The sequence below is a fragment of the Ceratotherium simum genome, chromosome 6 (genome assembly GCF_057802395.1).
Source record: "Ceratotherium simum simum isolate JZ-2026a chromosome 6, ASM5780239v1, whole genome shotgun sequence".
Classification (NCBI taxonomy): Eukaryota; Metazoa; Chordata; class Mammalia; order Perissodactyla; family Rhinocerotidae; genus Ceratotherium; species Ceratotherium simum.
This window is the reverse complement of record NC_141905.1, coordinates 58,582,106-58,594,522: the sequence shown is the minus strand read 5'-3', so window position 1 is coordinate 58,594,522 and position 12,417 is coordinate 58,582,106. Positions and strand designations below refer to the sequence as shown.

Sequence of the window (12,417 nt, the reverse complement as noted above, 5' to 3'; positions counted from 1 at the left end):
AACTGGATGTCAAATAGGAGCCGCAAGCTGGAGCTACAATCAAACATTCTCTCCACAGACCTGACGCTGAGGGACCTCTGGTATTGTTTCTCACGGCTTGGCATCCATTCACTGATTCAGCTGGTACGTACTGAATGTTTACTATAAGTATAGTACTTTGCCAGGTGCTGAGAATGGGAGAAGGAACTTTCAAGAAATGGTCGCTGACATCTACAAATTTACAAAGTAGTTGGCTTACTGTTTGGAGTCTGGTGGCAAAGAAGCAGACACAGTTAAACACCCAAAATAATCACATTTTCTTCTAAACATACCCTGGGAAAATAGAAAAAAAATAGGTTTGAAGGGAAGCTCCTGTCTGCTGATCAATCTCTTTGCCCAGAGTCTGCTATCTAAACCTGCGAAGAAAACCTCAAGCCGGGGTTTTTAATCTAGAGACATGGTCCTACAGGGTCAATGGATGGACTTTAACTGATCTATGAATCATCCCCCTGAAATTATATGCAAAATAGTAATTGCAAATATGTGTATTTTTTCTGGGAACAAGATCTATAGCTTCCATCTGAGTCTCAAAGAAGACTAAGATCCAGAGCTACAAAGATGCCCCTGCAGCCTAAGGCATCAGAGCAGAGTTCCACCTTAAGTTGTTACTAAACCTCAGATAGCCATATACTCAATGGGTGATCACATGTCCTTAAATGTTCGTATGCTGACCAGCAGATTCCTTCCCCACATAACCCTTGGAAAGCTTCATGGAACATCCTATAATATAGGGGTTCTTAACCTGGTGTTAGTAAACTTCCTGAAACTGTATGCAATCAATTCTGTACTAAGCACATTTTTTGGGCGGGGGGAGGGGGTACAGCCCAGAGCATTCATCAGAACCTCACCTAAGTCATAACACATATAAGGTATGTACAAATCCATTCTAAGCGTGGATTTGCCTGGATTCGGGACCCCAATTTTCTTATGTTCAGACAAGTACAAGAATTCCATAGCATAAAGATGGGTGAGGAGAATTCCACGTCAGTTCCCTGTAGGGGACCTTTCTCTTACAGGTCAGACCTTTACCCTAACCCTCAGCCCATCCTAGAGTCCTCCTTGCCAGACCTTGCATAAGTGCTTAGCTGACATCAGCTAGTCCATTCCAGACTGTATCTAAATTCTAGAATGGCTCAGAAATCTAAGAGAGTGAGCCACAAAATAGCTAGGTTTCTAATCAGCTTGGCGTTATCTGGGATCCAAAGACCCAGGGAGCCCATAAATGTGTATCAGAGGATTGGTGAACTCCCTGAAATTGCATGGAAAAATTTTATGTCTATCTTTCTCAGGACAGATTTCATCAGATGATCAAATCACGACCCTAAACCTACCACCCTCCGCCAAAAATGGCTGAGAACCCTAGACTAAGGGCATAAACAGCCTTCACTGGAGCTAATGGTCCCACTAACATGCAGCAGGGCTCAGGCCCAGGAAAACTCTGGCCAGGCAGTAAGGCTCCCTGGAGACAGGTCACTGACCTTTGTACGGGGTACAATGTTGAGTTCTAGTTTTTGGTCCACCAGGCTGGCCCCTGCCTCTGAGAGATAGCCCTGGTTGAGGACAAGGCAATCACGGCCAAAGCAGCAGGGACAGCACAGCTTCTGCAGCCACTTGGTCCACTTAGGATTAAGGTGCCCATATGGCTCTTCATTCTTGGGTTTGAAGACAGCAATGATCTTCTACACAGACAAAACAAAAAGAAGACATTAAAGATAAGTTGACTAAAGTAGCTCACAGACCAGGTCAGCAGCACTCTAGAAAGAAATGAGAGGGCATAGGCAGACAATCCCTACTTACAGTCAGACACTGGCTTCTCCCCAGCTTGTAAGCAGAAAACACCAGCTCATGTGTGCAGCTAAGAGATCCATTGCTAGAAAGGGCTGTGGCCAAAGACCTGCCAAGTCTGGTATACATGGTATAACAGATTTTAACGCCATCAAACCCCAACCTTCAAGGTACATTTATTGGTTGCTCTGCACCAACTACGTAGAGACTCAAAAAATTATCAACTGAAAGGAAATTAGTAAGGTACAGTAGTCCCCCCTTATCCACAGTTTCACTTTCCGCAGTTTCAGGTACCCGCAGTCAACTGTGGTCCCAAAATATTAAATGGAAAATTCCAGAAATAAACAATTCATAAGTTTCAAATTGCTCGCCATTCTGAGAAGCATGATGAAATGTCACAGAGTCCCACTCCATCCTGCTGGGACATGAATCATCCCTTTGTCCAGCGTATCCACGCTGTATTCGCTATCTGCCTCTTCATTAGTCACTTAGTAGCCCACTAGGTTATCAGATCGACTGTCGCAATATTGCAGTGCTTGTGTTCAAGTAACTCTTATTTTACTTACTAATGGCCCCAAAATGCAAGAGGAGTGATGCTGACAATTCAGATATGCCAAAGAGAAGCCATAAAGTGCTTCCTTTAAGTGAAAAGGTGAAAGTTCTCGATTTAATAAGGAAAGAAAAAATATTGTATGCTGAGGTTGCAAAGATCTACAGTAACTTTTATTACAGTATATTGCTATAATTGTTCTATTTTATTAGTTGTTGTTAATCTCTTACCGTGCCTAATTTATAAACTCTATCATAGGTATGTACGTATAGGAAAAAACATAGTATATATAGGGTTTGATACTATTCGTGGTTTCAGGCATCCAATGGGGGCCTTGGAACATATCCCCCATGGATAAGGGGGACTACTGTATTATGGAATGAGGTTAAGAAAATTCCTTCATTGATCGTTGACTTCCTCTATCAGACTTACTTCACACCCCCTAGGTGTTAACAAAACCTTAAAATAAAAAGTTTAGGAATGATAAAGAAAGCAATGGAAAAGAAAAATCACAGCAGGAAAAAGAATCTGCTACCTGGTTAGAATGGGGTTCTTTTAAGTAATTCTGATAGGCAAGAGATCAGGACATGAGACGCCACAAATATTAAAATCCATCTTCTCTAGCAGACAGTAACTTAAACTCTCAAATGTCCTTGAAAATATGGAATGCTGCTGCACCCTAGAAACTGTAGCACTTCCTCCTGAAGGTTTTTTCCCCAGGCCAGTCTGCCCTCTGAGGTGGTTTTGCATTTAGCTCATTCCCTCTGATCCCCAAACTGGTGATTTTAAAGGAAGAAAATTAAATATGCTATCCAAGTGATTCATCTTCATATCATCTGACTCTCCCTCTCCCCTCACCCCACAGCCAACTCAAGCTAGTCTGGGTCATAAGACATTTTCCTGTGGGTGTCACTTCCTGAATGGCAGGTCACAGCAGAAAACATACAGCCATCTGCCCACATTAAGTAAGTACTTATATTAGGAATTGGCTGGGCGCATGTTTCCAACAATAACTGGTCAATCTTGAGGCCAGTTCCTTCAAGAAGCCTTGCAAGGATTTGAGAGGGCAAGAGAAATACAGAACTCTTCTCCTCCCTCCAAAAGAATCACTTTATTCTTAAAGACAAACTTACTTATTCACTGGAAAAGTCAAATGCATATATTCATATCATAAGTCTTCGGAATTACATTCTTATCCAAAGTGGCTAGCAAGAGGCCTAAGTTAGCAATCTTCCTCTCTATCTCTGTACCCCTGGAACCCTGGGTTCTGAACCACACAGCAGCAGTAGCAAAGGGCTCGCAATTGAGAAAATGATGAGTCCACTGTAACACCCTGGAACCGGGGCAGTGAAACCACAGGACAACTTGCGGCATGTCACATCCCAGAGCCCAAGAGTCAGTTCAACTGAGGCACAACGTGGAGTTCAGCAAGCTGGTCCCTGACGAAGGGTAGACCAATACATTCCTGCTACTAGCGGGGCTGAAAAATACTAGGGCTGAGGCTTAAATACTTCCACTTAAAGAAAGCAGAACTTGAAGGCCAAGACTGAAGCCAAGCATCATTTATAGACTAACCTCTCAAACGTCTCAATTTCCTTCCACCATAAGGAGAATCAGAAAGCATTTTATCAACTCTAAAAGCATTAGTAATCATGGTTATCTCAGTATTACAAGGGTTTCATTAAATAATAATGCCCAGACTAGACAGATGGAGGAACGGTAGGGTGTGAAGGATGGAAGGACAGGAGGACATTCAGACAGAAGGGGAGACAAGTGCCTTTCAGGACTAAGTGTAGGCCTCAGTTCAATTCAATTCGGTTAACACTTGCTCAGTACCTAGTTTGTGCAAGACTGTGTGAGCACACTGCAGGTTTCCTAGACAGATACATAAAACAGCCTCTGACCTAATTTCTAAAGCTAATGTTCACTTCACATAATCAACTGTGTGACTGAATACAAGAATACTCTCCTTATTCATAGAAAATAAACTCTAACACTACCCAAATTAGAAAGACACCCACCAGTATTTGGTTGAGAAAGAAAATGACTACTGCCTAATTTTTGTCACCATCCTCTCCTTTAACATACTTTCAATTCCTTTATTACATTTAGGAGAACGCTTCAGTTTGATGCCAATATCTTTAAAACACCTTTCCTTAACACCCACTTACTAATCCCCTTTCAATGAAGGGGGTGAGGTACAGGTAGCTGAAGCAGCAGCAGTCCATGAAGCTGGGGATAAAAGCAGAACTGCACAAGGAAGCCAGAGGCCACTCAATGGCCAGCGTCAGGACCCACAACCAATTACTGGAATCTCAAACCCAAAGGGTTTCCCATACCAAGAGGCTTTTTCCTCCAGGAACCTGAAACCTAAGACAGTTTAAGCACATCACTCATATTACACAGTGAAATATACAAAAATAACTTTTAATAAAACAGGTTTTTAAAAAAAATTTGGTAAAAATGAAGTAGACAGTTCTCAAACATTTTGGTCTCAAGATGTCTTTAAACTTTTAAAACTTATTAAGGACCCCTAAAAGCTTTTGTTTATGTGGGTAAAATCTATATTTGTTATAGCAGAAATTAAAACTGAAATGTTAAAACTATTTATTAATTCACTTAATAATAAAAATAAACTCATTACATGTTAACATAAGTGAAATGCTTTTATGAAAAATAACTATTTTCAAAAACAATTTTTAGTGAGAAGATAGGCATTGTTTTACTTTTTTGCAAATCTCTCCAATATCTGGCTTAAGAGAAGACACCTGTATTCTCACATCTTCCTTAAAATTCAATCTGTTTCAATATCACATCATGTAACTTCTGGAAATCTCCACTGTACACTCACAAGGAAATGAAAGTGAAAAAAGCAAATGGAGTATTAAAATTATTATGAAAATAATTTTGACCTGTGGACCCCAAAATGGGACTCCTAGAGGTCCCTGGGCCACACTCTGTGAGCTGCTGTCTTCTGCACTAGACGTTGAAGGGAAACGCAGTCCTTGACTTAGCTATTTAGGTAGAGATGCCTTATTTTACATGTTAACTCTCACAAAAGAGAGAGATGGGCTACTCCAAATATATGAGACCCTGAAGGAAGATGAGAGCCACACAGTATGTAGTAAAAGAGATTCAGCCTGTATTTGTTTTCCTATCCACTGCCATTGACTTAATCTGCCTCATCCATTACAAGGTATGGCCTGGGACAGCTCTCTACAACAGATAATAGATGATGTTTAAAATCTCAAGAACTGTATCTATATATGATATACAAACTTGACTGCCTCAACATTTTAGTAAAAAAATTTATTGTTTGAGATCTTTATTCCTTATTTGGCCATCAGTGTGGTTCCCAACCAAGTGTAAGGACATGAGAATTTCTTGGAGGGCACAGGTAGTTAGAAGAAGCATATTCAATATTACAACATAATTTTGCATTATATAATGGAAAAAAACACTGTACTGTTTTCATGACAATCTCTTTGTGGATAAAATATTTTTTAAAAGGTTGAAAATTACTGATATAAGGCCAAGTTCCTAGAACATGTGAGCCGTATCTGTAAAACTTTGAAGCAAATACCAATTAGCATTATCTAATGAATTACTATTCTCAATGGTCATGAAAGCATCTTCTCAAAGTCATTCTACTTTTGCCTTACTCAACGCCACGTATCCAAGAAAGCCTAATCCAGAGGTCAGTGGACATCTAACTTAAAAACGAAACACTCTGATTGAGCTCACACTAAGCAGGAACTATGCCAGGGGTTTTCGGTGTGATATCTCCTTTAATCCTCTTAATAAACTAGTGAGTCACGTGCTTATTCTACGATTCTCAGCAATTTGAACATGTAGTATGACTAGCCTCACAAAACAGAGAATGCTCAAAAAATGCTTTTGTAGGTGATTGAGTATGAAACTTGAAGCATAAGGATGTAAGAAAGGAAGGTAACATGAGCATTCTCTACCCTGAATTCTGATCTAGCATTTTCTGTCTTACTGTTCCAGCTCCCTACTTGCTCACCCAGAGGGAGGAACCATCCTAAATTGGGAAATGGAACCAGGGCTGTTATCTTCAAGAACCTTTCGGACTGTCTAGTCCGAAAGTCCAAAAGTAGCTGTTGCAGAAACTGCTGGTTCCCCCAACCTCTGTTCTCCCTTCTTCCTTGGACACAGGACTCCTGATTTTTAGCAGGGCAAAATAAGACTATAGTTCCCAGCCACTACTGCAGCTAAGTTCTGGACGATGGAATGTAAGGAGAAGAGTCTGGGGTAAATCCTAGGAAATGTCTTAAGAGGGTGTGGGGGGATATTCTCCCTCTCCCTTTCTTTCTTCCAACTGGCTGAAAAGCACACAAGATATCTGCAGCCTGAGTAGCCATCTTGGAACATGAAATAGAAGCCACCTGCTAAGGATGGCTGATCAGCTGGATGGAAGGAGCTTGCGGCCCTGATAAAGTGAAATGCTATGCCAGCCCTGAGCAGCTTATAGACTTCTTTTATAGGAGATAAATGTACTTTTATTCAAGTCATTATTTTAACTTCTCTGTCACACATAGCCAAATTTCACCCTAACCAGTATGGTAGCTGAAAACAGAAACCAGAAATTCAGATGACTGACTAACTCTGAGGCAGCAGAGCACAGTGGTTTGGAGCATGAACTCTGGAACCAGTGTGTCCAGGTCTTGAATGCCACCTCCCACTTACTAGCTGTGAGACCCTGGGCAAATTAGTTATACTGTGTGCCTCGGTATTGTCATCTGTGGGGATAACAAAAGTGCCTACCTCCGAGGGTGCTGTGAGGATTAAGTGAGTTATTACTTTTAAAGCACATAAAACAGTCCCTGGCACATAGTAAGTGCTATCTAAGTATCTGTTAAATGAAATAAACACATTTGGAGCACAGCCAAAGATGACAAGACCAAGTACAGTGAGTCTGTGGGCCAGTACAACCCACCACAGCATTTAGGAAGTGATCCTCTGCTCTAAACCACATTTTCTTCAGTGGGAGCAGGATGGTTAACCTTAATAAGTTTTGTCAGAGCATATGTATTTTGACCTCCCCTCTAAGAAAGAACAGAGGCCAGGAAATTTTAGAGACTGGGATCCTGCAAAATCACCAAGAAACATGCCCACAGTCTATGTCCTGAGGTGGTAGTACTTTATTTACCTGCCAGGGAGAATTGAGAGATCATATTACTCCCACCTGATCACTGAGCACCAGATCACTTCTCAGCTAAACTGACACACTTGCAGAGGAGCTGTAACAGGGTCATGCAGAAAAACAAAACCTTCCTGTTGCTCCTGTACCTATCAAAGATAATCAGCCAACAAGCTAAAATAAAAACCAAAAAATAAAAGCCACTCATATCTTAGATCTCACTCTGGTTCCCAAATAATAAAGATGAAAGCATCTAGCTAATATTTAGGCCTTAACACACCCACCTTTCTTTTCTTCTAGAAGTGATGGTTCCCCTTCGAGCTTTCAATTTAACTCACTCTTCCCTTATTTGAGGGACTTGGAAAGACCTATTACTCTCAAAGCTTTCCCCAACTCAGTTTATGTTAACTGAGTTGATGGCAGAACTGCTCTCTAGTTCTTGATGATAATTCAGGGACGACAACATCTAGGAGAATAACCCGATCATTTAATGACCCTAACCAAGAGCTACAAGTCAGAGCGCATCCCAGCCACTCAGCATTGCTATCAAAACAGCACATCACACGTCTAAAGAGTTCACACAGAAGAGATGCAGGGCAAATTTGAGGGAGCGTTGACACCCATCATTTTAATAAGCACAACAATAGTACATTTTTCCAATAAACTATTCTGGCCCATCTGAGAACTCTGACAGGAAAGACTTGATATTTTCTGAGCCTCTAATATTCCAATGATATCTATGGTTTGATCTAAATGCCTTAAGTTCCTCTGCAGTTCTCAAAAGGACAAAGGTTCACATCTCAGCTGCCCTGACCACTCTAAGCTACATCCCATCCCATCCCCCTTTATACACATGCAGGGGACAAAATAAAGGTGAACAAACACTCTGCCTTAGCTAAAAAGCAAACTGCTGATAGTCCTGGAAGAGAAATGAAAAGTAGCTGACAGTTTCATGTTTCTAAAACTCCACATTCTAAACTGAGGAACCATAAAAAAGGATTTGAAGCGGGGCCGGCCCGGTGGCGCAAGCGGTTGGGTGCGCGTGCTCCGCTGCGGCGGCCGGGGTTCGCTGGTTCGACCCGGGCGACCCGGGCGCGCACCGACGCACTGCTTTGGCAAGCCATGCTGTGGCGGCGTCCCATATAAAGTGGAGGAGGATGGGCACGGATGTTAGCCCAGGGCCGTCTTCCTCGGCAAAAAAAGAGGAGGATTGGCGGATGTTAGCACAGGGCTGATCTCCTCACACACACAAAAAAAAGGATTTGAAGCATTTCCCAGAAGCGAGCAATAACCAGGACAGATGAAACTGGTGAGTCCACCCACTCTATCACCAACGTCTGCTAGGAAGAGACCTGGAACGGTGGTAGGAGACAACCCCACAACACAGAAGGCTGGAAGTGAACCCTCAGAGCCCCCGATGGGTCACCTGTCCTCCTCAATGAACAGCGACAACACTGGTTGGGTCCAGAAAGAGAGCACAGGCCCAAAGCTCAAATCTGTAGGTCAATGGCCGAATAGCAGACTCAGTAGTTTAAAGCTAAGGAACCTACTAGAAAGCAGCATCTCCCCGCAAGTCTCTGTCCAGAGGCCGGTTGCCCCAACACAACGACGGGCCCCTCGCCCGTATCTGGTCAATTTCCTCTTTTCATTTTCCGCTCGCTCCTCCCTCACCAAACAGGTTCTGATTTATTTCTTCGTTCCGCAGAGTTTCTCCATCTCCAGTCCCCAGCGGCATTCCAACATCCTGCCAAGGGCTCCGCACTGTGAAGTTTCTCCCTTCTGCAGCCTTTCAACCTCCCTTCTCCCTCTGGCTGTGTGAAGCCCCAAACTCCCCGGGACAGGCCCACCCTCCCCGAAGCCGGCGACCGCGGTCCCCACCCCGCTCTCACCCCCTGAGGGTCCTTGACGAAGTAGCTCCCGCTGGAGCCCTGGTAGATGCGCTCGGGGAAGATGCAGCGCTCGATGGCCAGCTCGGCCAGCCGCACCACGGCCTCGAACTCGGGGTCCTCCGGGAACTCATTCCGCTCGCGGTGTGCCTGCGCGGCGTGCGCCGCCGCCACGGCCTGGGCGGCCAGGGCTTGGGCCTGCGCCGCCACGGTTTGGGTCTGGCACTGGGCCGCCGCGCCCCGGGCCCGATCCAGCAGTGGCTGCCGCTCCCGGTCGTGGCCTGGCGAGCCCGGCGGAGAGGGGGCCTGGCCGGCCGCCGCCGCCAATCGGACCGCGGCCCCCGGCACCTGCGGAAAGTGAGCGCCCGAGCTGGACGGGAAGGTGTAGTCCGGGGGTTGGGCCCGCTCGGGGGACACAAGTGGGCTCGTCTCGTCCATCCCTCAGGCCGCGGGCTCCGGGACCCGGGGCACCCCGCACCGCTGAGCTCGCGGCCGGGACCAATCCGCGACGCCCCCAACCCCCGCCTGGCCAACCAGGTCGCGGCGCCGTTTTGGCCCCGCCCCTACCGCTCATGTTTACTTGGCGACGAGTAGGCACGACCCCTTGAGCGCGAACGACAGCCAATCGGAACTACCGCCTACGCAATAGCGCCCTCCGCATTTTTCGCCCGTCACCTTCTGTGAAGACTGCGCATGCTCCAGGAGCCAAACCCGGGTCAGACACGCCCTCTGCTTTTACCAGCCCAGCCCCGCCCTTAGCTTCCAATTGCTGACGGGTGTTCGGCAGCCTTCAGTAAAGTAGCCTACTTAATCAGTCATTCCTTTATTGAGTGCCTACTATGACCCAGCTGTGGGACTGGAGAAATCTAATCTTTGTATCTGCATTCATTCAATCAGGCACTCATTCATTAAATATTTATTGAGCACCTACTACGTTCTAAGTGCTGGGGAGACAGAAGTGAAGCAAAGAAATAAAATCCATGCTGTTAAAAAACAAAATTCGACTGAGTAAATTTGAAAGATCCTATTGGCTTTATTCAGTGACTCATGAATGGGGCAGCATCCCATCTAGGAGACAGAAAGGAGCTCTGAGGAGCTGTACAAAATGGAAGCCTTTTAAAGGCAGAAGGGAGCCAGACAAGGAAGTTATACTAGTAAAGAGTGGGTTGGTTGTGGCCAAGTCACCTTCCTTTAGGGATGGCAGGGGTCTATCAGGCAGATTACCTCACTAGTGCTGACCAGGTAATTCCAGACTGACTGGGTTAAGATTCCAGTCAGTTAAGTATTAAGTCTCTGCTTCATGACATGGGGCTTAGCATAACTGACTCCATTTGGGGCCTGTTGTCTTGTTTTTAACACTAACTAAATAAAAAAGTTTTAAAAAACTCCAGCCCTGGTGCAACTTACACAGTGCCTGGCCCAATGCTTATTTGTTAATTGAAGAAAGATATGGTCCCATTAGACTAAAAATCCCAAGAGGTAAGAGTCCATGATTGTTTTATTCATCACTGTGAAACCTCAGTGTCTAGACACAGTAGGTGCTCAATACATTTTTATTAGCAGCAAAGAGAAGGAAGATATAGTTCCTGCCCTCAAGCTGAAGACACACAGCTCTGTGAGGCAGTAGGAGAAAAAGAGCCAACAATGAGAGCTGAAACCTCCACAAGAGGAGTTTAGTAATTTGGGGGTAGGCCGGAAAGTCAGCAAAGGCCTTAAGTGGGGCATGTGCTATGAGCTAAGTCTTAAAGGAAGAATATAATTAGATCACTGGGGGAAAAAGGGGGAGAAAAGAGGGAATCAGAGACATTCAAGTTTGAACCCCGCTCCACACATTATTTTGTATGAGTTAACTCTCTAAGCTTCAGTTTCATCATCTATAAAATGGAAATAATCATCACTTCCTCAATGGATTAAATAGAATTTAATACATTAAATTCTACATTTACTACACACATTATGTATGTAGAGCGCTTAGCATAGCCCTTAGTACATAAAAAGCGTTCAACAAATGGTAGCTTTTTATCACTGCTGAGCTTTTGATTGATACTGGTTTTGCTTTTGTGCTTAAAGTAACCAGCAGACTAAAGGCGTGAGTTTTCACAAAAGATGACCAGCCACATAGTAACCAATATTTCATAATCAGTCTTTCTTGAATCAAATGATTGCCACAGCTAACTAGAAGTACTAAATTGAAAGAACTATTGTTTAATTCTATGTATGGGAACGTCTTAAACTTTTTTTGCCAGGTAAACCATTCTAGACAAAGATCATATAGATGGTTCAATTTCCCCTTTTAGTTACAAGACGTGTATTTCCCCTTCCTATCCAGCATCAAATAATTAAGTAATATTTGCTTCTTGTGTCCCAGGGGCCATAGCCACCGAGATGATCTCTTGGTATTATTCATCTCATTTAGTCCCTAAGCTTCAAATCATGGTCAAGGAAAACCCCAAGATTTAGAGTTCTCTCTTGAATTCTGAGTTTTCTGTATGGAAAACCCTCAGAACTTATTTCTGTATCTCCCTCTTGGAACTTGGTTTTCCCTTTACTGAAAAAAAGAGTGTCAATGCATTCCCTGTTACCTATGAAAAGCTAGCCCTTACCAAATGCTAAGCATGTGTCAGGCGTTGTTTTAAGTGCATTACATAGAGTAAGTCATGTAACCAGCATTACAGCCCCTATGACGTTGGAAGCTGAGTAAAGTAACTTGCCTATGGTCATGCAGCTGGTAAGTGGCAGAGCTGGATCCAAACCCAGGCAGACTAGCTCCATGCTTTTAACACTATATTGCTTCTTATTAAATATCTCTGTGAAATGTGTCTCATCTTTACCCCCTTTCTTTCCATCTTCACTGATGCCACATTAGTTTTGAGACTCTCAGAATGTCTTAGCTACATGATTACAATAGTTTCTGAGTTTGTTTCTCTGCTTCCAATATCTCTCTGATTATCTCTGGGTATCACTGCCAGATTAATTTTCTTAAAACACTAATTTCA

At 43.8% G+C, this 12,417-nt stretch overlaps 1 protein-coding gene across 2 annotated transcripts in view; it reads right to left on the bottom strand.

Annotated features, from left to right (window-relative positions):
* PI4K2A (phosphatidylinositol 4-kinase type 2 alpha) overlaps nt 1–9,896 on the bottom strand; it is a 30,479-nt gene extending 20,583 nt beyond the window's left edge. The window contains exons 1-2 of one of the 2 annotated variants that reach the window (XM_004427917.3): nt 9,425–9,896; nt 1,518–1,718 (exon numbers count right to left, since the gene is read on the bottom strand). In XM_004427917.3, the coding sequence (XP_004427974.1) occupies nt 1,518–1,718; nt 9,425–9,859 (636 nt within the window). In that variant the 5' untranslated portion in view covers nt 9,860–9,896. The remainder of the gene's footprint in view (nt 1–1,517; nt 1,719–9,424) is intronic. The other variant, XM_087432383.1, reaches the window with a different exon arrangement.
* Between the last annotated feature and the right edge of the window lie 2,521 nt (nt 9,897–12,417).